The following is a 24363-nucleotide window of genomic DNA, read 5'->3' as shown; positions in this document are numbered from 1 at the left end:
AGTAGGAGTGATGAGAGCATATTCTAAGATAGGAGAATTTCGATCGAAGGCATTCAGTAATGCCCTGCCTAAAGACAAGGTGATTCAATCGATGAGTTATTCAAATAAAGATGAAAAACATAACGAAATTGATCCCAAGCAACATGAAAAAGTAATACAATTTAAAAAAGTTGAAGAGGAAAGTGCTTTAAAAAGGGCAGCTGAACATTATGTATTTCTAAGAAAACATAAATATAAAAAGGCCAAAATCCATGTTAACGACAAACGAAAGAAGCTTATTAGAGAGAGGAGCAATGCTAAAAAACCTCAGCCGATTAAGTACGATTGGACAATAACAAATTAAATTAACACTGTAAATATCAGATCATAATTAATCATGTACATAGTATAAGATAATTATATATAGTTAACGGAATTATAATGACATATAGAATATATTAAGAGTATAGGATGAAAGGAGAATTAGGTATGTATTACTAGTCATAATGACTCAGATAGAGACTCATACTGACTCAGAAAGTAAATCTTTTAAAATTATTAACAGGTAGCTTCCTTGGGTCCGTATCCCGCTTGTCCTTTACTGCAAATCTACGTGGCGCACATTTACCGCCATTTCTCGTTCTGTGTCTTTGTGTAGACTCCTCACCCTTGTGACAATTTTCTTATCAAACTATGTTAAATTACTTCTCGGAATCCACACCGCAGTAATTAGCAACAAAGACACGTTCCGCTTGGCCATTTCAATGTTCCCCTCCTTCCCAAATAGGAAATGTTGAGTTGATTTTCTGGCTTCTCATAAAACTCCGGCCGGAAAAATTTTTGTGCTCATATAGAAAAAAGAAATTTTAGAGCATAATATCATCACCAAACCTCATACTTAAGCATATCACCGCAGCCAGTACCTAAATAGGACAAGAAATTATATAACCGCACGAGTTTTATAAATTAGTTGATGTATCCTTACATTTGCGTTGGTTTCAAATCTCGTTTCTTTTATTTCTTTCTTTATTTGCATTTACTTTACTTTGCTTTACTTTACTTTACTTTTTAAATTTAATTTCATTACATTAGTTTGTTAGTCATTGCAGACTGTTTAGGATTTAAATCAGTTAATAGTTTCTTTTTGGTATTAGTCCATCGGGCCTGTTTTATATTTTTTATTTTGCCATTATCTGTCAATTTACTGTGTCGCAACCAATATGAATTAAGTGTATAAATCAGTCAAAAGAAGCATTTAATTTATAAAGAATAATATTTCATCATAGTAAAGCAATTTCCAAGCTAAATTTATTATAATCTCACTATGAATCCTCCTAAAGAATCTATTGTTAAACCCATAGATACAAGTACAAGTGCAAATCATAAAAAAGTAATATTTGATTTATTTGATTTTCTTACAACTCCAAATAGTGCCACGCCTACATCATATTCCAAATTAAAGCACTTAGAATCCATAGAAATGAATTCCCATAATATTAGTACATCACCTACTACATCTTCACTGATGAAGATCATTGATTCTACAAGTTCCATTAATTCCCTATTTGATCCAATACCCTCATCCAATCTTTCTACCAATGTAATATCAACAAACCCTCAAACTGCAGCTACAACTGCCACAACTGCTACTACAAGTCCTATCAATTCAAAGTCAAACTTGAGAGACTTAGAATTCTCATCAATTTTAAATCAAAAATTATTACAAGAACAACAACACAGACATGAACAAGAAGTTAGTCAATCTTTAATTATCATGTTGGTAGGTTTACCTGCTTCTGGTAAGAGTACTGTGGCAAAACAATTTAAACAATTTGTGAATACTAATACTATTTACAAGACTGAAATATATAATGCTGGTAATATTCGTCGTATTAATCATTCTAACTTTGATGATTCAGATTATTTCAATCCAAATAATATTCAGGGTAAACTTGATCGTGAATTATTTGCTGATATAACATTAACAAACTTGATAACAGATTTGACTTCTGGTACCACTCAAATTGGGATTTTAGATGCTACAAACACTACCCTTGCCAGAAGACAACGTATGATAAGCCAAATGAATGTTAGAGCACCAAATACAAGAATTATTATACTTGATGTTCAATGCTTTGATGCAAAATTATTAAATTTTAATATCAATGGTAAAGCTCATAATTCAGATTATAGAGACAAAGACTACAATGAAGCTATTTCAGATTTCAAAAAGAGGACTGAACATTATTATCAAGTTTATGAGCCTATTTGTACTGAAGAATTATCAGCATACCCTATTGATATGTATGTTAAAATTGTTAATGCTGGTGAGACATTTGAATTTTTAAATGTTAAAGATGAATTTGAATCTGAAACTGAAACTGAGCCTACAAGCTTATTTAAGATCTTCAACGATTTCAAAGCTCATTATTTTACCTGCGAGAGAACTAGATATATAGAAGCTGTTAATGCCTTTTACCATAAAGAAAAGATGAATAATGAATACTATTAAATTAAATTAAGGAGGGAATGATGACATTAAACACACTACAGGGATTAAAAAAAATAAAAGAAAAAAAACACGTTTATAGACAATTATAAAATTTTCAGTTCTGGGATATAATCTTTAATTATTGATATTTTGCTAGCTTATATTGCTTGCTTTGGGTTCGTATTTTATATATAGAATTTAATATATTATACAATTTCTTAACAAAAGATAACCTTGTAATGTGTTACAGATGTATGTGTATCACCAGACACTTATTTTTTTTTTGTTTCAGATTTTGTAAGAGATTATGCATTCCGGATAAACTTACAAGATCCAAAACGGAATTAAGTAATATCAGATCATCTTTATGCTGTAAGGTACATCTCTAAAGAGGTATTTGTAGCCGTGTGCTTCTTCACCCCACTGTACTGTAATATTCTAAATATGATTCTTATATTAAATTATCGTTACATGACATTATAAATTATTAAGACCAGGAATCATCATTGAAGATGATTTCAATCCAGGTAAAGTATTATCATTTCTAGGTTGTAAATTCAACAATGAAGTATTAGCACCAGTGGCTGCCGTTCCTTCATCATCAGCAATAATGGCATTAACATTATTATTAGCAAGATAATACCATGCACCAGTCTTTTTATCAGTGTATACAGCATCTTTATAAGATCTAGGATCATTTGGTCTACCTCTTGACCAAAATCTAGCAGTTTTATCACTTCCTGCAGTAGCAAGTAAGTGTCCCATAGGATGATATTCTAAAGTAAGAATAGCCTTTTCATGAGCAAATGGAATTCTATGAACTGCTTCTAATGTATCGATAGCTGAAGTTGTATAGGTAGTATCTAATTTATTTTTAGTAGTACTACTTGAATTAGTTGTAGCATCAGAACCAGGAATATATGAGTCTAATAAGTAATGGTTCATAGCTCCATTGAAAGCAGCTGTTGTTATCATAGATGCATGTTGTGGATGCCAAGCTACACATGATAAATCAGTCTCATGATCTCGTAATACAATTATATCTTTCATAGTTCTTAAATCAAAGATTCTACAAGATCTATCTCTTGAAACTGCTGCCAATAATCTCTTTGTACCTGTAGGTTGAAATCGAGTCTTATTCACAGTATGTTTAAAACCATGTAAAGTTGATACACATGTTGCACTACGAGGATCCCATAGTTTAACTAAATTATCTTTAGAACCACTAACAATAAGACCTAAATTACTATGCCAATCAGCCGATTTGACTTCCCAATGATGCCCAGTTAAAGTTCTCTCTTCCTGACCATTATTAAAATTCCAAATCTTAATTGTTGAATCATCACCACAAGTTAAGAATTTTGAATCATTTGGACTGAAAGCTATATCTCTTACTCCAGAAGGATGAGCCGTTATATTATTAACATTATTAAAATTAGGTTGCCAGAATTTAACTCCACCATTTTGATCACCACTCAATAACCATTCATCATTATGACTATATTCTAAAGCTAAAATTGGAGAATCATGAGCTTGCATAATAGTTTCAAAATTAAAAGTCATACCATTCCAAATGGTAAATTCTCCAGAATGAGAAGCTACGAGTAATCTTCTCCCTTCTGGAGTCCACTTAATCGCATTAATAGAATGTTTAACTTTATTGGAGGATAAATGTACAAATTTACTTTCAATATCCATTATTCCCATATTGGTTTTATTATTATTACGTGAAAGGTTTGATGATGATGCATAAGCTAAAGAAGGCATTAGATCAATTAAATATGCTGAATCGGGACGGACTTTCCCCACCGGTTGTTGTTTGATATTCAATCCTAAATTTTTATTGATATACCATCTTCCCATATTATTTCCATGATCAACTATTCTTCTAAAGGCAGTTTTCTTTTCTTGAGATGCTAATTGTTGTTCTAAATTTTGTTTATAAGCAGCCAATCGTTCTGCTTCTTTTGGATCTCGAGGTTGTTTATTATATCGTCCATTGAAGCTTGAACCATTATGGCCATTATTGTGTCCATTCATTGTATAGTAACTAAATTATGTATATTACTTGTCAATGTATTATATAGGTTTCAACAGTCTTTAAGGTTTTTCAGGTGGGTTTCGTTGTGTCGCGATACGACATTATTGGGAACTATTCAACCGACATTTTACAATCATAGTTACGATAGATTGCAGCCATGGAAAGGCTACTGTGAAGACATATATTTAGAGAGAGAGAGTATATAGAACTAGGATCATTGGTTTCAAGAGATTTTCAGTATTAATGAATATATTTTTTTAATGTTTTCGTACGTTTGATTTTTATATCATTTCGTTATAAAGTATTCTTCGTATGGTGTGAATATATTTTAATTGCATTAACTCAATTTCAATAAAGGAGATGTCATTTATTCATTATCTACATTGATAGTGTTAAGTGATCTTTTTAGTCTGATATCTAGGGGTATTGATACAAAGGAGTTAAATGGTGCTAACTTGACATTTTTGCAACTCTTTTTCCGTTATTATCTACTCAAGTAATAATGAAAGTTTTAGACAATGTAGATATATTGATCAATTATATTTAGATACGGTTAAAGTTGAAATGGCAACCAATACATTCTGGCCCTCGTGCGACTAGTTAGCCTAAAGGTGGTCCGATAGTCTATTTATTTATTGTTAAGAGCTTAGCCACAGTTTGAGAAATTGCACAAGAACATTTTTTTACGTATGGCACGCACCGCATGGGCTAGAAATTAAATTGATTCATAAGCTTGTATAAATAGATTGGGATATCAGCAACAAAGTAGTTGTTCTAAGAAATAGAAATAAGAATAGAAATCGTTATTCATTATGGTTCAATTTTACTATCACGACAATAAGGATACTCCAGAAAACTTTACTGAAGATCATAATTCAGGAATTGAGGCAACAGTTGAAGAATTAAAGGCTCTTGGTGTATATTATAAATATGTTGAAACTATTGAAGAATTGAATGAAATTGCCAAGGAAAGAAATTATAAGAATAGAGATGTTGTTAAATTGAATTTAGCAGCTTTTAAAAATGATCTTAATGCTTATAATGCTAAGATGGCTCAATTTTATAAAGAACATTATCATGAAGATGAAGAAATTAGATATATTGTAGATGGTGAGGGATACTTTGATGTTAGAAATAAAGGTGATAAATGGATTAGAGCCAAGTTATCACGTCATGATTTATTAATCTTACCTGCTGGTATTTATCATAGATTTACTTTATCTAATGATTTAAAGGAAGTTGAAGCTATTAGATTATTTAAAGATGAACCAAAATGGGAAGCTATCAATAGAGATACCGGTAAGAATACCGAAGCTCGTGAATCATATGTTAAGGCTATTACTGCTTAGCTGATTTTATGTTTTATGTAATATTTTTCACTTCTTTCTATAATTATTCATGTTTAAAATGTTCCTGATGTGTCTATTATTATTATTGTAGTTATTGTAATTGTAATTGTTACTATTATAATTTCTATTATTGTACATTATATGAGATGAAACGTATATACACGATAACTAGAATAATCTATTGGTTACCCTTTATAATCTTAACATGATTATTCTTTAACCAATCTTGTAATCCAGATCTATTCTTTTGTAATTCCTTTTCGACTTTCTCTTTATCTGCTGTTAATGTTTTCAATTCTTCATTAAGTATCTTAATAACTTCATCCACGGATTTATCAATTAACACTCCTCCAATCATTTTAAAGCATTTTCTACCTTGTCTCTTATCTGGATCTATTGATGATAATGTATTATCTACTATAATATGTTCTTGAATTTGTGAAGCTAGATTAGATACTTGAGTCTCTAATTCAGCAATATTCTCTTGAAATCGATTGTACTGTTGTTGTAACTGTTGAGATTTCTGTTCCTTCTCTTCTTGTGTCGGCTCAGACATTATTTCTTCTCAGCTTTGTTATATAATTGTTGTGTATATGTATGTCTTGTTATTATGGACTGAGTTTATGTGTAGACTTAAAAAGTCGTTGATCTGAAAATTTTCGGTTTGTGCACTGAACTCAAAAAGTTTTGCAGTCCCACCTACAAATGTATTAGAAATTATTATCTGAAGTCATTATATATACTTTCCCAATATACTGTAATAAAATAACTATAAAAATCAAACAATTTACTAGAACTAACATATAATATATAAAAAATCAAACTGGAATAAAATAGCACGAGATATAACCAAACAATAAACCAGCCAAACACTAGATATCAACAAATGAATCCAGGGCTGAGATTATGAGCTATTCATCATCATCTTCATCTTCTGGGATTTCAATCTTATCTAAACCAGCACTTAAAGCAGCTAATTTCTTAGCACTCAATTCAAAAAATTCCTTTTGTGCTTGAACAAATACTTTTAATAAATTAATATTCTTAGATGGTCTTAATAATTTCTTCATTTCTACGACTGCAGTTTCAGTGGCACTAACTAATGAATCTTCTTTAGAAATAAGTTCTTCATCTTCTTGATCATTATCACCAACTTTAGCTCTAATAATATCAAAATCTGAACGAGAAGCATAGACTCTCTTTCTTAATTCAGTTACTTTAATGAATTCTTCATTTAAAATAGTAATTAATTTATTATTAACATCTTTAGTAATCTTCTTATCTTGTTCTAATCTAGCACTGGCAATTTCCAAATAAGTAGATGAAAGTTGTAAAAGAGCAAGAGATAATGGACTATTGGAAGTTTTTAATTCTTCACTATGTTTTTCTGAAATAGTAGATAATTGTCCAAATAAAGTTTTTGGAAGATTGGCAGAAGTAGTTTGAATTGATACTTCTTCTTCTTCACCAGTAGAATTAGCTTCTTGTCTACCTAATAAGATATTTTCTAATTCTTGTGGAGAAGAAACATTCTTTAATTGATTAAATTTAGATGAAATAACTCCTCCAACATTAGCTTCTCTAATTTTAGTAATAGCATAATTTCCTGGAGGATAATCATAACTAATTTTACCATAAGTTTCATTAGAAAACAGAATTAAATCAGTATATAATTTTAATAATAAATCACAATTATGTTCTAATTGTAAATATTCAGCAGGTAATTCACTAACTTCAATTTTAGAATCTGCTACATTTAAATTAGCTAATTGTTGAACTTGAGCTAATTGAGTTGAAAGTAATTCACTTGTTTTATGAGCAAATGGAGTAATTTGTTCACGGAATTGATCTACAGTTTTAGAAGCATTAACTTTAGCGAATGATTCTTTAACTTGATCAACAGTTGGTAATGATTCTTGAATTGATTGTAAGTTGAAAGTTGGGAATTTGAATGACATGATGACAATGTTATGCTACAATAATAATATTACTTAATTTACTGTAATATTACTGTGAAAGTATACTGTTACAATTTGAATTCGTTTCAATTGACTGATTTCTTATCGAATGTGGTAGGTTACCAGAAGCACAAAAATTGTCAACAATTTGTGCACGTGACCAAGAAAGCCTTGAAAGTGTTTGAGTTTTCTCCATATACAGGAAATGATGAAGTCAATTACTATTACTATAAATTCAATTTAACTATACTATACTATATTATATTATCCTCTATAATTGAAGGTTTAATGAGTGTAAGTAAATTCTATGTCAACTAACGGTACTAACAAGAAGAAAATCCAACCACTGTACTTAGATAAACGGAATGTGGTAAATAAGGCATATTTAATAGAACCTATTATACGACATCGTATTCAAGATTCTCTATTTTATAAGCAATACCTTTATCTTACAAATGAAGCAACTATATTACCTATAATAATTGATCAAATTAATTATATAGCTGGTACGGATTCTATAGGAAAACCTAGTCCGTTTCTTAGTTGTTTATTTCGGTTGTTGGAATTAGATCCATCGCAAGAGATCATCGATACTTATCTTACCCAATTAGGATATAATGAATTTAAATATTTAACTGCTTTAATATTAATTTATATAAGACTTACAAGTTCAGCCAATGTGATATATTCAACATTTGATAAGTATGGTCAAGATTTTAGAAAGTTACGAGTTAAATTACGAACACCTGAGTTTTCTAAAGAAGGCTTACCTATTAATTATAAATTATCTTTTATGGATGAATGGATAGACAGTTTATTGAATGATGAAAGAGTAGTAAATATAATATTACCAAGATTAGTTCCAAGATTATCATTAGTTGAAAGTGAAATTTTAGAGCCTCGGAAGTATTATCTTGACTCCGATGCCAGTGAAGACGATGAAACTGAAACCAATAATGATATTCACCATCAACAAAATAATCTGGATGACTTTGAAAGTGATAGTGACTAATCAATCTTTATAATACTTTGTATGATTATGTATATATATATCAATAATAAAATAATAAATATAATCGGTTATGTTATTCCTGTATAAAGTGACGAGGTTATTTCCCCGACAAAGACTATTTTTTAAACTATCTTCAAAGATCAGTTTCATATACTGTTTCTACTAGGTAGACATTATCAATGCTAAAATATTAATATGGCTATAACTACATTAGGAGAGGCCTCGGCCGACTCCGTGTCACATGCATCAACCACCAAAGTTATCTTTGTTGTGGTTATGTTCTTAATATCCTTAACATCATTTGTAACACAAACTGAATTCACATCTCAAGCTTATCAACTCGGATTTAGTGAGCCAATAATATTATTATTAGTAACTCATGGTTCATGGTGGATCTTATGGCCATTACAAGCCTTGTCTGTTTCAGTACTTCGTACATTTATTAAACATAGAGATCAATCAAGATCAACTTATCAACGATTAAATTCTCATTCACAATTACTTGAAGAAAATGTTATAACTAGAAAGAATCTTCATTTAGGTGAATATTTTCAAAAGGCTCTTGTTAAACAATTCCATAATGTTTATCATACTGCCATAATAATTTATGAATGGAATATTAATCACGATGAACGTACAGAAAATCTTGATCAATTAATTTCTCAGAATCCTCATGTTTCATCATCAAATTCTATAATAAAATGTATAAATTCATTCTTTAGAACTCCAGCTATAAAGTATATTGTAACTAGAGCATCGTTTGTGACTGTGGTATTAACCATTGCTGGTTCAACTTGGTATATTGCAATGTCATTGACATATGCAGCTGATGTTACTGCTATTTATAATTGTTCTGCTTTTACAGCTTATGCGTTTGCTATTCCTTTATTGAATGAAAAGTTTTCCTGGTTGAAAGCTAGTTCAGTAATTATTGCTGTTGTTGGTGTATTTGTAGTTGCCTATTCTGGATCAGATGAAATTCCAGATGAATCTTTATATCCTTATAGATTTTGGGGTAATTTGCTTATATTAATTGGGGCTATCTTATATGGATACTACGAAGTGATATATAAAAAGTATTTATGTATTCCTCCACATTTAGCAAAAATCATAACTCCACGTCGTCAACTGACATTTGCTAACTTTGTTATGGCATTCTTTGGATTTTTTACCAGTATTATAGTTTTATCAGTTATAATATTTGCTGAATTATTTCAAGTTCATAGTTTTAATTTCTTCAATTATGGTGATGATACAAGAAAGATATGGTTATATATAGTTGGATCTATTATATCAAATCTTTTATTTAGTGCATCATTTTTGACATTAATGGCATTAACAAGTCCTGTATTATCATCGGTTAGTTCATTACTTACCATATTTTTAATTGGAATAGTTGAATGGATTGCATTTGGTAATACATTAGATTTTCAACAATTATTAGGTGATCTCCTTGTCGTAATTGGATTTGTAGTATTAACTATAGCCTCATGGAAGGAAATCAGTGAAGGTAACGAAGAAGATGATGTGGATGTAGTCAGTACATATTCATTTGCAGTCAGCACCGAAGACTCTTAGTAACACTAATTATCACATATTTATTTATATATACGATATATATCGATATAACTGTATGTAGACATTCATTGCAAAAGATATAATTCTCCTTAAATAAATTTGCGACAACCGATAATTTTGCGACACACTCTTTTTGTCTTTGCCATCAAACAATATCATTAACGCCAACACTTCACTTAACTCATAACTCACAACAACACCAATACATAAAAATGACTATTGATGAAGGAGATTTGTCGGATGACTCATTCCGAGGATTGATGAGAAATTTAAATCTCGATGAATCTCAATTCAAGGATTATGACACTAATTACTCGCAACTATCACTTGAGAAGTTATCCGAGATCAAGCAATCTATAGAATCACAATTAAGCTTATTATTTGATCTATTGAAACATAAATATAATGCTGATATGGATACTAAACTTTTGACACTGGATGGATTTCCCAGAAGTGACATTGATGTTGTCAGTATCAGACTCATACGAGTAAAGATCATAAGATTGAGAAATGACGATAAAGCATTGTTGAAAGTGTTGGATAAGAAGTTAATTGAACATTTTGAGAACATTAGAGATGTTCAAGCTACTGAATCATCACAAACAGATACTTCCACTAATACTTCATCATCATTATCATATACTGTACCATTTGCAACAATTCGAGAAATTGCTCCCAATGGTCCAGCCAATACTGCTGGGTTAGTAGAAGGAGATCAAATTGTTCTATTTGATCAAAGCATTCATGCAGCTAATCATAATAAACTTTCTAATGTAGTATCAAGTGTTCGAAATGGGATTGGGAAATCAATAGAGGTTCAAATATTAAGAAATAATGTACCTTTAACATTACATTTAAAGCCTACAAATAATTGGGGTGGTCAAGGATTATTAGGATGCAGATTGGTTCCGTTATAATATTAATAATGATTCTATAATACAGTAAGTTTAAATAAGTTTAAGTTTAAGTGTTGTATGTACATATAGCTCTCATCCTCCATGTAAGGTACTTGTAAATGTAAATACATCACCCGATTCAAGAACATAATCTTCCATACCTTCTAATTCCCAATCAGTATCATTTATAAGTACTAATATTCCTGGACGAACCGTATCATCTTCTATAAATACAGGAATATCCTTTGCATCAGTAATTATATTTTTAGTAACATATTCAATCAAATCTTTCATAGTAGCTTCACCTTCTTCTAATGGAATTGAACATTTATGCTCTCTTACACTACTGGATATTATATCCAAACCTCCCAAAAATTCTACCTTCACCTTAATAACCATTATTATATACTATACCAACTGTATTTAATAGTAATAAATGTTTTTAATATATTTCTACTTATACTTTTACTATCCATCGCTATATAAATTTGTATGGTGAAAAATGACGTGCCCTGCACATAGCAGCCCCGAACAAAGTTGGAAATTTTCAAACACGTAGGGCAACAATTCAATTATTGACCAATTATACTACTATAGAATCAAGGCCAACTAAAGCTAAAAGACAACATTGTTATTTAATAAGATACTAATTGCTCATGCTTGCTAATAGACTTATTAATGGAGCAATTTTTTTGTTCTTAAGTGTTGTCACTGCAGTTGTATCTCAAGTGGATCTTGTTACTGAAAATGCGTTGGTAATTTATGATAGTAAATTTCATAATTTAGATGATTCTAATTCATTATCACCTTCAATTGCTCAATTAATTAATAATTTAGAAGGTCAATATAAAGTGAAATATCATACTTATGATGATCTTGATATTAAATTATTCTTTGAAGATTCTCCAAGATATGATCATGTAGTTATTTTACCATCTTCAAAGAAGGCTGTACTTTCTAAAGAATCAATTGATCAACATAAATTATTACAATTAATTAATGAAAAGACTAATATTCTTGTTGTTGGAAGTTCTCAAGCTATTTTACCTGAATCAATTCGTGGATTTTTAAATCAATTGGGTATTTATCCATCTCCTAAGAATTTTCAATATACTGATCATTTTAATTATGATGGTAATTTTGTAACTTTAAATAATGAAAATTTAGTTCAAGGAAATAGAGTTCTTAGTACTATCCCTAATTTAAATTATAAGGGAAGTGCTGCCTTAATTTCTAATAATGAATTATTATTCCCAATCATTCAAGGTTCTGCCACAAGTTTTACTGCTAAATCTGGTATTGAAAAAATTACTGAAGATACTACTTGGACTTATGGAGGTCAAGGCTTCTTAGCCATTGGATTCCAAGCATTAAATAATGCAAGAGTCACTTGGGTTGGTTCTGAATCTTTAGTTACTGATGAGTTAACTAACTGGACTTTCCAAAAGAGAGATGTATTGAAATTAAGATTCACAGAACATGTTAATAATGCTGAACCAAGCAAGCCAAACCCAACATTATACAGAATTAAAGATCAAGCCATTTACACAGTTGGAGTTTCTGAATTAATTGATGGTAAGTGGGTTCCATATGAAGTTAAAAGTCCAGAAGATCAATTACAACTTTCATTCAAGATGTTAGATCCTTATCAAAGATTAAACTTAGAACCATTGGGTCCAGTTGCTGCTACAGAAGGCAGTGAAGATTTAGATGCATTTGCATACTTTGTTAACTTTACAGTTCCAGATCATCATGGTATGTTTACTTTTGAACTTGATTACAAGAGAGTCGGTTTAACTTATTTGGAAAATAAGCAGGTTGTTACAGTTAGACATTTAGCCAATGACGAATTCAAGAGATCATGGGATATTTCTAATTCCTGGTTATATGCTGCTAGTGCTGCATTGGTTATTGTAGCCTGGTTTTTATTCGTGGTCAATTATATATACGTCAGTAAGACTGATCTTGCTAAGAAAAATGTTTGAGTATACGATAGTATATAGATAGCTCTAGAAAACAACTTAACGAAAACTAAAATACATAAAATAAAGATTCTATTAATGTTAGTAAATTCACTCTTTAAAAATCCATAGATTATAGATGTGTGTTTAGTAGTTACACATTGGTTAGGTTCAGATATTTCTACTATCTTATTTGACAACATCGTCATCGAATCACTCAGTTGTCCCTATCAAATTATTCATCACATGAACCAATGTGTACTGTCAAACATCTGTAAGTATTATACATACACTTTACATAGGTAACTGTGTTAATTAACTACTTAGTTACTTAGTTATTAGTTCGTAGTACTACTCCATCGGCTGAAAAATTTTGTTAGTGTGCCCTGCTCTTTTTGTATGGGGCCAAGGAACGTCCGGGTAAAAGCCCCAAATAGTTAGTAAGATATAAACACGTAGATAAGTACGGAAATATATCCTATATTGATTCAAGCATAATTAACACACGTGAGGACTTGTAGATATATAACACAATCGGTGGAGGGGGAAAGTGATTAATGAAATAATAATGTTTCATTTGGCATCTTCATTGTACACACAATATACTAAACGAGAACAGTACAATATTCTTATATTAGGGTTAGATAATGCCGGTAAAACGACATTTCTAGAACATGTTAAATTACTTTATCCATCACCGACAGATACTACTAAATCTAAGTCTAAGGTAAAAGATGGACAAAGTAGTGATACCCCTAAATCCACTTCAGATATATTAAAATCTAGAAGAATATTACCCACTGTAGGGCAAAATACAACTACAATTAAATTTCAATCTAATAGCGATTCGGAATTCTCATCCCAATTTCGGAATATAAATCTTAAATTCTGGGATCTTGGAGGTCAAAAATCATTAAGAAATATGTGGTCACGATATTATAATTCATGTCATGGAATTATATTTATAATTGATTCCACAGATACTGCTAGATTTCAAGAATGTTATGAGACATTGATAGAGATTGCTCATGATCAAACATGGTCCAATATTAATGGAACAGCTGAAGCTATTGTTAATGTTCCTATTCTCATGCTAGCCAATAAGCAGGACTTACCACAGGCAGTAGATTTAGTATCATTAAAAACAGGAGTTTTTATACAATTGGTTAGTGAACTTGAAGCTACCGATTCCAAATTATTACCCGTCTCAGTATTAGAAAATCAGGGACTTCAAGAGAGTTTAGAGTGGCTAGTAACTCGTTTGATATATAATAAGAGTCAAAAGAGTCCAGAGTATAGATAGTTAGTTGGTTAGTTTCTCTATTATAAATTTTATTGCATTATTTTATCATATTCAATCCCTCTTGTGACTTTTGTATATGTATGTGCATTTTTCTCATTCCATTGTTCCACTACACAGCATTTCGCATTTTATGATTGCTATCAAAATGCCCCTAAATTCGTTCATACTTCACATTTTTCTAATTTTAACTCTTTACCTGTAATATTAATTGTATTAATAAGTTGATAATCTATTACTACTCCAATATGCCTTCCAACGACAACGACAATATTTTTACTAAGCTTAAAAAGCAAGTTCATAAGCTTAACCATCACAGTCAAGATTCGGGTGCAAAATTAGATGAGCAAGAAAAGCTGAGAATCATTGATTCGATCGATGCTCCTCCCGAGTTCACAAATGAACCTCAAATCACTGACCGTAAAGCTGACTTAGCTCAGCCTATTCATAATGTGTATGAACCTTCAGATTATGCCACTAACAGTGAATATGATCCCCATATTATAAAGAGAACTGCTATGGGCAATCTTCGTGATAACCCTCCAGTGTACTCTACTGAACCTGTTCCACAAGATGTCTTTACAGATTATACTAATGAAAAAGAGACAACTGATAAAGCAGTTGTAGATCCACATCCTGAATTATCAAAAAATGATAATCCCTTATATACAGATGATGCTGAATTGAGAGCCGGTGTAGGACTGTTTTTTAAAGCAAAGGATACTCAAGGTGGTTTAAGTGATAATCTTCAACCTGGCGAGGAAGCTACTAAGGCAGTTATGATGACTAAAAAGCAGAGAAAATTGATGGAATCTAGATTACAAAAACATGCCATTTTATCTGAAAATAATTCAAATCCTGAAGAGGACGCTATTACGAAAGTGCATCTTGCAGAAGCTAGAAAGGCAGTAGATGTTAATACAACTAAACCTTATATTGAGCGAGTCGTTGAAGGTGATGATAGAAGAGAAAATCCAAAAGCCGTAGCTGAGGAATATGATGCAATACCAGGGGTTCCTTCTGGAAAGAGTTACTTGGACCTGGAGGACGAGCAAACTAACAAGAAATCCATTGAGAAATCAAAACTCCAGTCTAATGAACGTTCTGGGAACCGAAACACGGAGTCATATTTTTCTAAAGCTGGCGGAGTATCTTTGTTAAATCCTAATTTAAGAGACAACACTGTTGATGAAAACGCTTCAACTAAAACTCTTGATAATGAATCTATTTCAACTCCTATCCCACTTGAAGGTGAAGAAGAGAAACTGAAACTGACTAAATCATTTGCAACTCGAATTCCTTTGAGTGGTATTGCCGGTATTGGAGCCCCAGCTGCTTATGGCTCTGCTACTTCTGGCCCTCCTTCTTCTACTGGTAATGATGGTTTAATACATGAAAATGCAAGGCATGATTTACATGATCACCAAGTAGTGCTAGACTCTGAAACAGGAGATAGCGAAAAGAAGTGTCTTGATATAGTGCAAGGTCTTCCAGGTGCCTACGTGACTAAAAGTAACTAAATAGTTCTAGTTTTATAAGTAATGTAAACGTTTGTTATATTATTAAATAATGAAATTGAAGAATTGAATGTAGCTAAATATATATGAATAACCTTGAAAATAAAAAAAGTTCCTAATTGTATAACCTTCTATCCAATTCCCTTAAAACATTTGCAACTGATTGAACCTCCACTTGCATACCCCTTGTAGTTAACTTGCCTACCAATGTACCAAAATCAGCTGAATTGAAATTTTTATGTCTTGATAATGTTTTATAAGCATCGGCACAAGGTATAAAGATTCCAGAATTACTTGAATTCGGTCCAGGAGTCGAAGGGCGAGAATTCATACTACTAGTTGTGGATGAGTTAGTACCAGCATTAAGGCTGGTAAATGATGGAAGATTGGTTTTAGACCCGGATCTAGATAAAATACCTCCTGCTACAGTGGCAGAAGTTGGAGCTTGATTCTTACTAGCAACAGTAGTACAAAATAATGTAGACATTGGATCCATTTGACATTGACGACAAGTACCTGGATTACCAGTACAACCACCATCTGAATTTGAAGACTTTTCCTCAGATAAATCAGTAGTTGAACTATTCTTAATCATGGAAGATACAGAATCTGATCTTCTAGTTGTTGGAGTAACCACATTGGGTACAGCTCCAGGAGTTAAATTAGCGATATTACTAATTTCAACTGATGGACCCGGATGCATTACTGGTAATGAAGATTTTCTGAATCCATTGTTCAAATCAACTTGAATAGGTGGTAAGGACTTTGTACCCATTTCTGAGTTGGTAGTAACTGAAGCTTGTCTATTGAGATTTTCGTTTATAAGGGCAGCTTCCTTTGCAGCTTCTCTACATACACAAGGAGTATCATCGGAACAGAAACCACAATTTTCAACTGGAGAATTCTCATTAAATTCAAACCCGTTTGAAACTGAAGCCGACTTCTTTAATTTCTTAAGATCTGGCATTGGCTTCAGTTTGAACTTTTGGGTGAAATCGATCTCTTTAACATTGTCATTCATAGCAGATACTGGTCTCTTTTTCTTAGAACTTAATGAAACTGCAGCCATGGGCTTGAAAGATTTCAACTTTTCATCAAGTACTTTCTGACTATCTTCTGGCTTTGGATCTTTCAATCCTACAGTTTCACATAAACATTCATCCTTGAGACAAATTCCACAATCAAAATTACTTGAATCAATTGATTGCTTGGTTTGATTATTTTTATCTGGAGTTGTGTTTGCTGTCATTGCATTCAAAGATGTAGTAGATTTGTTTATAGAATTATGACGCAAATATGAAGTATTAGATGAATAACCAGGAGGTGAGTCAGCGGAAGGAGCAGGAGATATTTGCTGAACAGAATAGTTTGAACTAGCAGGAGATCCCATAGGTTGACTAATGGGAGAATTATGGGCACTGAAACCACCTAAAGAGAAAGTAGCTTTGAATGGTTGTTGTTGAACTTGTTGTTGTTGCTGAGGTTGTTGATTGTTCAGAGCAATTTGAACTTGGCCATGTGGTTGAGAAATCTGCTTTTGTTGTTGATTTAATTTAGCTTGGTTTGTCTTTAATGAACCTATTTCACTCTTCATTTGTTCTAAATTCTTTAACAAGAATTGGTTTTCAACCTTTAATTTGTTTATAGTATTAATCAATGCAAGTTCTTTGATTTCCTTTTCCTTTTCCTGTTCCATTAATTTTTCTTCTAATTCTTGAACTCTGGTGGCTCTTCTTTCTCTGAATGCTCTTTGAGCAGCCCTATTTTGTGCTTTCCTCTTAGAAGCTGGAGTATCTACACTAGGTTTTCTTCCTGGCTTTGGCCTTGGAGGTAATACCCATTCTTTTGAAGTTATGATATGAGTAGTTGAAGTAGTAGTATTATTATTGGGTTGTACTTGAACTCTATTTATTGAAGATGTAATTATATTATTAGCAGGTGGACTATTTGCTGCTGAAGGAGGTGTCGAACCAGGTTTTAATAGATTGGACACTATAGGTCTAGGAGTGGAACCACTAGAAGGTGGTGAACCAGCTGATGATGGGGGTGAACCATACAGTCTAGGAGCTATACTGGCTTTGGCACTCATATTCTATTGATTATTAAATGGTTTCTTCTACTATAGAACCCTATGACAAAAGAAAAGATCTTAATAGTTAGTAATTCAATTTCGGTATAGTGTTTTTGGGGACGAGTGGGCTAGCCTAACAAAAAAAAAGAAATGTGCTGATGGAAAAGATAAAAATCTTTTTGTGTCATTGTGACCCAATTATGGCTAAATAACTCACTGTATGGGGAGGAGAAATTCTTGAACCCCCGACTCTTATTGGCTGCAGGGGAGAATAAGAAGCTTGGAATTGTTGATTAGTAACATTAAATAATATAGGAGTAATTGTATTAATTGTACAACAGTATTCGTTGGCATTTCCAATCTCATTTACTATGTAGCGAAAATTGTAGGCATGTGTTAAGGGCTCGTGTACGACTGACTGATTACTCTGCGCTATACTGATTACGTGAGGAAATCGTTTACACTACTACAAATTATTTATGTCAGGTGATGGTACCTTATATTGATTCGGTTACAGCCTTGCCTATAATTATTCCTGTAAGAAATTAGTTCTACTGCAATTAACAGTGCTTCTTCTCTTTTATTGTGTGGGCATTGGGACAAGCCGATTTCGGTGATAGTGCGGGTAGGTACTCAACCTTCGCTTAATTAAGCCATAACTACAAACTACAAACTATTGCGCTTAGATACCGGAATCCACTTCATACAAAGTTTGTATTACTTAAAGTACAGGACGTAATTATATATACAGAAAATTGATTATTCATTATTTGCTTCCAGCAGCAGCAGCAGCAGCAGCTTCTTCTTGTTCTTGCTTTTGTTTGAATTCAGCTTGCATTTGAGCAATCTTTTCAGGACTTGGTCTTTCTTCAGTTAACAATTTATTAATACTAGTTTTACCAAATTGCTCAGTGAATTTTTTATCATCTTCTAAGAACTTTTGGATATTTTCATTCAAATGTTTAATCATTTGTTGGTATTGGAATTGTCCATGTTCTCTAATGATATCTAATGGCATTTTAGGTTCTTTATTAAAACTTGGAACTCCAAATAATTGAGCTAAGAATGTACCAGCATTTGGTTTACCTACATTTTTTAATAAATTTTTGTTATCTTCTGCCCATCTTTGTCTTAAAAGTTTTTCTCTTTCTTCGAATTCTTCAATGATATTACTTCTATCTTTGAATGAATTTAAGATTGGTCTAACGTCTTTAACTGGTTGAGTAGCCAAATATTCCAAAAATGGAATCAATTTAACTAAATAATCATCAGCTTGACCATCCCATGGATTAAGAACAATTGAATTTTCTGGTTGTAATGAAGCACAATTTGGATCAACTTCAACCATAACGGTTTTACCTAAATCTCTATTTAATAATGATAAATCTTTAATATTTTTACCATCTTTGTAACGACAAGCTTCTTTATATAAAGCATAAGAGATGAAAGCATGGTACGGATCTAATTTGTTGACAGTTTTATCGGAATAAACTTGATAATTAGAACCAAAGATAACAATTTCATAGTATTGAGATAAGTAACCAAGGAAATAATCTAAACCTGGTCTTTTAGCAGTTCTCCAACCATGTTTAGTATCCCAAGAAGAATGAACTAATAAATCATCTAAAGTTAATACTAAAGTTAATGGTCTTCTGTAAGCTTCTGGGGCGGGTGGTGGCAATAATTGTTCAAAAGCTGGTTCGGAAAAGAAAGTAAATAATGAACTTAATCTAGCAGATAATCTGTCATACATTAATTGAGGAGTATATCCATTATCAATATTAGTAGCTTCTAAAGCTTTTTGTTCTTGTTCGTTATCCCAATTTCTACTCAAATAACCAACACCAACAACAGAAGTACCAAAAGTAAGTAAATAGAATAAATTGGCAGCTCTTTCACGTTTTATATCCTTTGAAGTTTGAGCTCTTCTTCTACTTCTTCTACTAGATCTTTCAGAAGCATCTTCTTCGGATCCAGTTTCAGTTTCAGTTTCTGGTTGTTCTTGTTGACCTTCTTGTTTCTTAGGATCAATATCTTCAAAACCTGCCTTAGCTAAGATATCTTCAGTTAAAATACTTTGAGGTTTTTCTGACTTCTTTTTATCAGCATCTTTACCAGTGGAATAATATCTTCCTGTCAATAATTTTGGTAATGACTTTGACATTGGTGTTAATGCCACTCTCGAGATGACTCTGGTGTGCAATGGCATACCGACAGTTCTCAACATACAACGACTCAACATGGTGATTTTTCTATGAGTGTTAAGTATGAGTGTAGTCTATAAAGAGAGGGTCAGATTAATATTTACAAGTTTGGTGATAGTTTGTTAGTTTAGTATGATATCACCGGTAAGGTGGTCTGAAAATTTTTTAGGAGTATTGCGTTTTTCGAATTCCGATCCATTTTGTTTTAATATACAGGAAGCCGGACATATTCAAATTCCTTATATGTTACTTAAGAGATAAATATACCATAGTAATGATAAATAGATTGGTAAGAGGGAGAAGTGTTAGCCGAATATGGCTGGGTATGCATGAGTTAAGATATGGGGGTATATTATCAAAGGGTGTGTGTTCATACTCCACCAAGTCAGACAAACAACGTCGTGGTATTGAGAATAATATCATATTCAGATCTTTGAACTTTATCAAGGAAGTAGATGATCAACAAAAGATTCTTGCCAGTGCGTCGACAGAACTGAAGATCGAGCAATTGATAATGCGGATATCTACCAATGAAGAACTTCTTTATTTGCTTGCATTATTTCATTATGAATGTGCAAAATTGGGATTTACTCAGAATGATATCTCCAGTAGACAAATGAGTTGGAAATTTCGATTAGCTTACCTTTTCAAGCTTAAACCTATCAATAATTCCTTTTGGGACTTATGTCATCTTCTTGAGCTTCTGAATCGGAAACATTCATTAAGTATGAAGGTTAATGATTTGGGGTTATTGGATCCACAGCACTTTCCAAAGGAGGTTTATCAAGAATTGCAAACAGGAGAATTTAATGGCATAGATTTCAAAGATGTTGAAACAGTAAGCTTCCAAAAACCACAATTTACAAAAAAGGTATAGGTTGCCCAATATGTATTGTATATATAGTAGAATAAAAAATAAGTTATGGTTGCAACTCTATGTAGATATTATGTATAGGAAGAGAATATGGGGCAAGTTTTTATTTTACTATATCATGTCACTAATGGTCGTTTATGGTTTTGGAATTCTTAATGATTTGGATATTTCAGCACATCCTTGTAAGGCGAATCCAATGGAAATAATATGAAATTCAAACGCAGTATCTTTAAAAAGATAACCAAGAGGAATTTGATCTTCAATCCAATCTTTGTAAACCAAGAAAGCAAAGAAAAACACCCAGGCTAAATTAGTAGGAATTGGGAATCCTTCAAAATATTTTGATTTACCATGTTCATCTTTAGGAATTACTTGAGCAGTAATATTAAATCTAGCCAATCTTGTTAATCCACATAAGACCCAAAAAGTTAAGAGTAAGACATCAACAGTGGATTGAAATCCAATAGCAAAAGCAATTGTAGCAGGACTTACTCCAAAAGATATTAAATCGGCTAAGGAATCTAACTCTTGACCCATTAATGAAGCTTTGTTTCTTAATCTTGCAACTCTACCATCAAAGAAATCAAAGAATAATCCTAAACAGATAAAGAAATGAGCTCTTTGAACATAATGAGATTTTCCAGTTAAAGTATATCTTAAACATGAGATAATTGAATAAAATCCACTAAATCCATTTAATAAAGTAATGAAATCAGCCATATGTAAATTTCTAATTAATGAAAAATGTCTATTATCTTCAATAAAGGCTGTGTACTCCTTTTGATCAGGTCTTGGTAATTCATCTTTCAATGAAAATAACGATGATGATCTTCTAATAGGTGGATGTGATTTAATTTCTTCAGGGTGGGTTGATAATTCGTCAGTATCGAATTCTGAATCGGAGATAATGGCTGATTCTGATAACTTCTTAAACCCCGATGCTTGGGCAGATGAGTCTGAGGCCATGGTTTATCAAATATTAAATGTCTGATGTGGTCTGGGGCGTGGCACTTTATACTTTTTATAGTATATGAAAAATTGACTGACTTGATCTGACGAATTCGTGCTTTGAGACAATTGAGACAATTGAGATTGAAACTATTAAAGCAATTAAATGAACAATTGGTTGATACACTTACAAAGTAGATATGAGTGTAGTTATGTCAAATTGCTCTTCGTGAGATGGTTATTTCCTAATACAGACTCAAGAAAAAATCTAAGGCTTAAACCACTTTTTATATACAATTCTATGTAGCAATTAGTTCAAATTGGCACAGAGTGATAATGAACTGGAATTGAACTCAGTAGTTAATAAAAGATAAATAAAGCTAGAGGTTTAAAAGCTAATGGTCATCATTTTATGGTGTGGTTTATAATTTGTTGGTTGAAAAATGGCTGTACCCATCAGTCATCCTCGTGGAAATTTCACATGCCATAAGTGTGCTGTTAAGTACTGTGGTATGGGTGTAGTGCACCTTAATGCTGGTGTATGGATCTCTCTCTCTCTCTCTCTAAGATTTTCTGCAGGAACGTTTTATATCTGTTACAAACGAAATGTAAACATAAGAAAAAAGATCTAACTACGTATACTAAGACGGAGGGGAACCACTTAATCAATTGAACGTATCGAGAATCGAATGGAAAACCTCTGACCCTATCCATTGTCAAGTAGCATTTGTAAATCGGAGTAAACAATAGACAAGAAGAAATTATGGTGGTAAGTGAGTCAAGATCAGAATTATTACAATGGTTAAATTCGACTTTAGAACTAAACTATACTAAAGTTGAGCAATGTGGGACAGGAGCAGCCTTTTGTCAATTATTGGATTCTATAGTAGGAGGAATTCCAATGTTGAAAGTGAAGTTTGATAATGCTAATGGTGAATATGATTATAGACAAAATTGGAAAGTATTACAAGCTGGATTCAATAAGCATAGAATTACAAAAAATATTGATGTTGAAAAATTAGTAAAATGTCGACTTCAAGATAATTTGGAATTATTACAATGGTTTAGAAAGTTCTGGTTGGAAAATAAACGAGTTAATGATAATAGTTATGATCCTAAATCAAGAAGAAAGGTTAGTGGAAATTCAGATACCTTACGAGTTAATAGTGGATCAGCGATAAGCACCAATAATAATAGTGCCGGATCAAGGGTTAATTCTTCGTCATCTGTTTCTTCTTCTTCTTCTTCATCAACAGGTTTGACTCATCGTAAATCCCTACCAACTTCCAATAATAATTCTAGTTCTACTATAAATAATCCAAAGAATACAAGACGTGTTTCCAATACAAATACTAGGCCATTAACTCCTTCAAATACCATCAATCAGGTCCAACCAGTAACATCAACTTCTTCTTTTAAGGTTAATCAATTGAATAAAGAATTGAATGAATCCATTCAAGAAATTAATCATCTTAATGAAGAATTAAATCAGTATAAACTTCTGTCGGAAAGTTTAGAGACAGAACGAAATTTTTATTTTAATAAATTACGGGAAATCGAAATTTTAATTCAAAATATTTTAGATGGTCATGAAAATAATGATGAAAGTTTAGCTTCATTAACAGTTCCAGCATTAGGTCAACAAATTCAATCGATTCTATATATGACAGAACCGGGATTTCAAGTATCTCAAGATAATGAGAGTCAACCTAATCACATTAATGATGAGAATATTCATCGTGTGACTATGGGTATTGATGATTCTGTCATACATCATGATGTAGATATCCTAGACGCAGAATCTTTCTAACTCAATTGTTAATTCCTATATAGTTCGGTACATAATGCATAGTTTAATAAATCTTTGGTTCTTTCAGTCGTTTTTTTGCAGCAACAAACTACAATCCAATCACACCAGAATTAGAAAAAATTCTTCATTATAGAATAAATCCATCGATCGTTGTCTAACGGGACTCATAAATAGTGTACTATGTAAAACTATTACACAAGTATATTTTTACTGTTATTTTCAAAAGTTGATTCAATTTAGTTCTAACGTGGAGTAATACTGTACCTTTACTGAATCTTTTTTGACTTTTTTAATCATAAATTGATTTTCAGACATACTATAAATATTTCGGAGCTTTAGAATCACTTTGCAGCCCGGATTTCTACGGTCTATGT

At 31.9% G+C, this 24363-nt stretch overlaps 17 protein-coding genes across 17 annotated transcripts; 10 read left to right on the top strand and 7 right to left on the bottom strand. All coding sequences in view use genetic code 12, as the record gives it.

Moving 5' to 3' along the window:
• The first annotated feature begins 1005 nt into the window (after window positions 1-1005).
• On the top strand, window positions 1006-2649 carry RJT21DRAFT_120442 (6-phosphofructo-2-kinase). The gene has a single exon (XM_064881729.1). It carries the CDS (start codon window positions 1304-1306, stop codon window positions 2489-2491), a length of 1188 nt encoding a protein of 395 aa, XP_064738647.1. The 5' UTR covers window positions 1006-1303; the 3' UTR covers window positions 2492-2649.
• A 70-nt stretch (window positions 2650-2719) lies between these two features.
• On the bottom strand, window positions 2720-4781 carry RJT21DRAFT_34935 (cleavage polyadenylation factor subunit). The gene has a single exon (XM_064884246.1). The coding sequence runs from the start codon at window positions 4508-4510 to the stop codon at window positions 2948-2950; it is 1563 nt and encodes a 520-aa protein (XP_064738646.1). The 5' UTR covers window positions 4511-4781; the 3' UTR covers window positions 2720-2947.
• A 542-nt stretch (window positions 4782-5323) lies between these two features.
• On the top strand, window positions 5324-5860 carry RJT21DRAFT_114012 (acireductone dioxygenase (Ni2+-requiring); the record flags this gene model as incomplete). The annotated part of the gene is made up of 1 exon (XM_064880216.1): window positions 5324-5860. One exon carries the CDS (start codon window positions 5324-5326, stop codon window positions 5858-5860), a length of 537 nt encoding a protein of 178 aa, XP_064738645.1.
• Window positions 5861-5957: 97 nt separating this feature from the next.
• On the bottom strand, window positions 5958-6486 carry RJT21DRAFT_34942 (tubulin-binding prefolding complex subunit). The gene has a single exon (XM_064884248.1). It carries the CDS (start codon window positions 6414-6416, stop codon window positions 6039-6041), a length of 378 nt encoding a protein of 125 aa, XP_064738644.1. The 5' UTR covers window positions 6417-6486; the 3' UTR covers window positions 5958-6038.
• A 91-nt stretch (window positions 6487-6577) lies between these two features.
• RJT21DRAFT_120439 (uncharacterized protein) lies at window positions 6578-7898 on the bottom strand. The gene has a single exon (XM_064881728.1). It carries the CDS (start codon window positions 7816-7818, stop codon window positions 6772-6774), a length of 1047 nt encoding a protein of 348 aa, XP_064738643.1. The 5' UTR covers window positions 7819-7898; the 3' UTR covers window positions 6578-6771.
• A 227-nt stretch (window positions 7899-8125) lies between these two features.
• Window positions 8126-8830, top strand: FGR16 (U4/U6-U5 snRNP complex subunit; the record flags this gene model as incomplete). Its single annotated transcript, XM_064880215.1, has 1 exon — window positions 8126-8830. The coding sequence occupies one exon, from the start codon at window positions 8126-8128 to the stop codon at window positions 8828-8830; it is 705 nt and encodes a 234-aa protein (XP_064738642.1).
• A 113-nt stretch (window positions 8831-8943) lies between these two features.
• Window positions 8944-10514, top strand: RJT21DRAFT_34924 (mannosylinositol phosphorylceramide synthase regulatory subunit). The gene has a single exon (XM_064884242.1). The coding sequence runs from the start codon at window positions 9026-9028 to the stop codon at window positions 10406-10408; it is 1383 nt and encodes a 460-aa protein (XP_064738641.1). The 5' UTR covers window positions 8944-9025; the 3' UTR covers window positions 10409-10514.
• RJT21DRAFT_34925 (uncharacterized protein) lies at window positions 10515-11361 on the top strand. Its single transcript, XM_064884243.1, has one exon. It carries the CDS (start codon window positions 10621-10623, stop codon window positions 11323-11325), a length of 705 nt encoding a protein of 234 aa, XP_064738640.1. The 5' UTR covers window positions 10515-10620; the 3' UTR covers window positions 11326-11361.
• On the bottom strand, window positions 11362-11758 carry RJT21DRAFT_34926 (ubiquitin-related modifier). Its single transcript, XM_064884244.1, has one exon. It carries the CDS (start codon window positions 11701-11703, stop codon window positions 11398-11400), a length of 306 nt encoding a protein of 101 aa, XP_064738639.1. The 5' UTR covers window positions 11704-11758; the 3' UTR covers window positions 11362-11397.
• Window positions 11759-11892: 134 nt separating this feature from the next.
• Window positions 11893-13358, top strand: WBP1 (dolichyl-diphosphooligosaccharide-protein glycotransferase). Its single transcript, XM_064881727.1, has one exon. It carries the CDS (start codon window positions 11961-11963, stop codon window positions 13287-13289), a length of 1329 nt encoding a protein of 442 aa, XP_064738638.1. The 5' UTR covers window positions 11893-11960; the 3' UTR covers window positions 13290-13358.
• A 12-nt stretch (window positions 13359-13370) lies between these two features.
• ARL3 (Arf family GTPase) lies at window positions 13371-14690 on the top strand. The gene has a single exon (XM_064884240.1). It carries the CDS (start codon window positions 13834-13836, stop codon window positions 14566-14568), a length of 735 nt encoding a protein of 244 aa, XP_064738637.1. The 5' UTR covers window positions 13371-13833; the 3' UTR covers window positions 14569-14690.
• Window positions 14691-14813: 123 nt separating this feature from the next.
• On the top strand, window positions 14814-16085 carry RJT21DRAFT_1324 (uncharacterized protein; the record flags this gene model as incomplete). The annotated part of the gene is made up of 1 exon (XM_064883127.1): window positions 14814-16085. One exon carries the CDS (start codon window positions 14814-14816, stop codon window positions 16083-16085), a length of 1272 nt encoding a protein of 423 aa, XP_064738636.1.
• Window positions 16086-16102: 17 nt separating this feature from the next.
• Window positions 16103-17558, bottom strand: HAP43 (Hap43p). The gene has a single exon (XM_064881726.1). The coding sequence runs from the start codon at window positions 17470-17472 to the stop codon at window positions 16198-16200; it is 1275 nt and encodes a 424-aa protein (XP_064738635.1). The 5' UTR covers window positions 17473-17558; the 3' UTR covers window positions 16103-16197.
• Window positions 17559-18590: 1032 nt separating this feature from the next.
• Window positions 18591-20513, bottom strand: TIM50 (protein translocase subunit). Its single transcript, XM_064884239.1, has one exon. The coding sequence runs from the start codon at window positions 20393-20395 to the stop codon at window positions 18920-18922; it is 1476 nt and encodes a 491-aa protein (XP_064738634.1). The 5' UTR covers window positions 20396-20513; the 3' UTR covers window positions 18591-18919.
• Window positions 20514-20682: 169 nt separating this feature from the next.
• FGR39 (Fgr39p) lies at window positions 20683-21234 on the top strand (the record flags this gene model as incomplete). The annotated part of the gene is made up of 1 exon (XM_064883105.1): window positions 20683-21234. The coding sequence occupies one exon, from the start codon at window positions 20683-20685 to the stop codon at window positions 21232-21234; it is 552 nt and encodes a 183-aa protein (XP_064738633.1).
• A 132-nt stretch (window positions 21235-21366) lies between these two features.
• CHO1 (CDP-diacylglycerol-serine O-phosphatidyltransferase) lies at window positions 21367-22197 on the bottom strand (the record flags this gene model as incomplete). The annotated part of the gene is made up of 1 exon (XM_064883094.1): window positions 21367-22197. One exon carries the CDS (start codon window positions 22195-22197, stop codon window positions 21367-21369), a length of 831 nt encoding a protein of 276 aa, XP_064738632.1.
• Window positions 22198-22808: 611 nt separating this feature from the next.
• RJT21DRAFT_34862 (microtubule-binding protein) lies at window positions 22809-24197 on the top strand. The gene has a single exon (XM_064884238.1). The coding sequence runs from the start codon at window positions 22943-22945 to the stop codon at window positions 23987-23989; it is 1047 nt and encodes a 348-aa protein (XP_064738631.1). The 5' UTR covers window positions 22809-22942; the 3' UTR covers window positions 23990-24197.
• Window positions 24198-24363: the final 166 nt, after the last annotated feature.

The sequence above is a fragment of the Scheffersomyces amazonensis genome (genome assembly GCF_036850825.1).
Source record: "Scheffersomyces amazonensis strain UFMG-HMD-26.3 chromosome Unknown RJT21scaffold_3, whole genome shotgun sequence".
NCBI classification, from domain to species: Eukaryota; Fungi; Ascomycota; class Pichiomycetes; order Serinales; family Debaryomycetaceae; genus Scheffersomyces; species Scheffersomyces amazonensis.
This window is presented reverse-complemented; position numbering and strand designations above follow the sequence as displayed.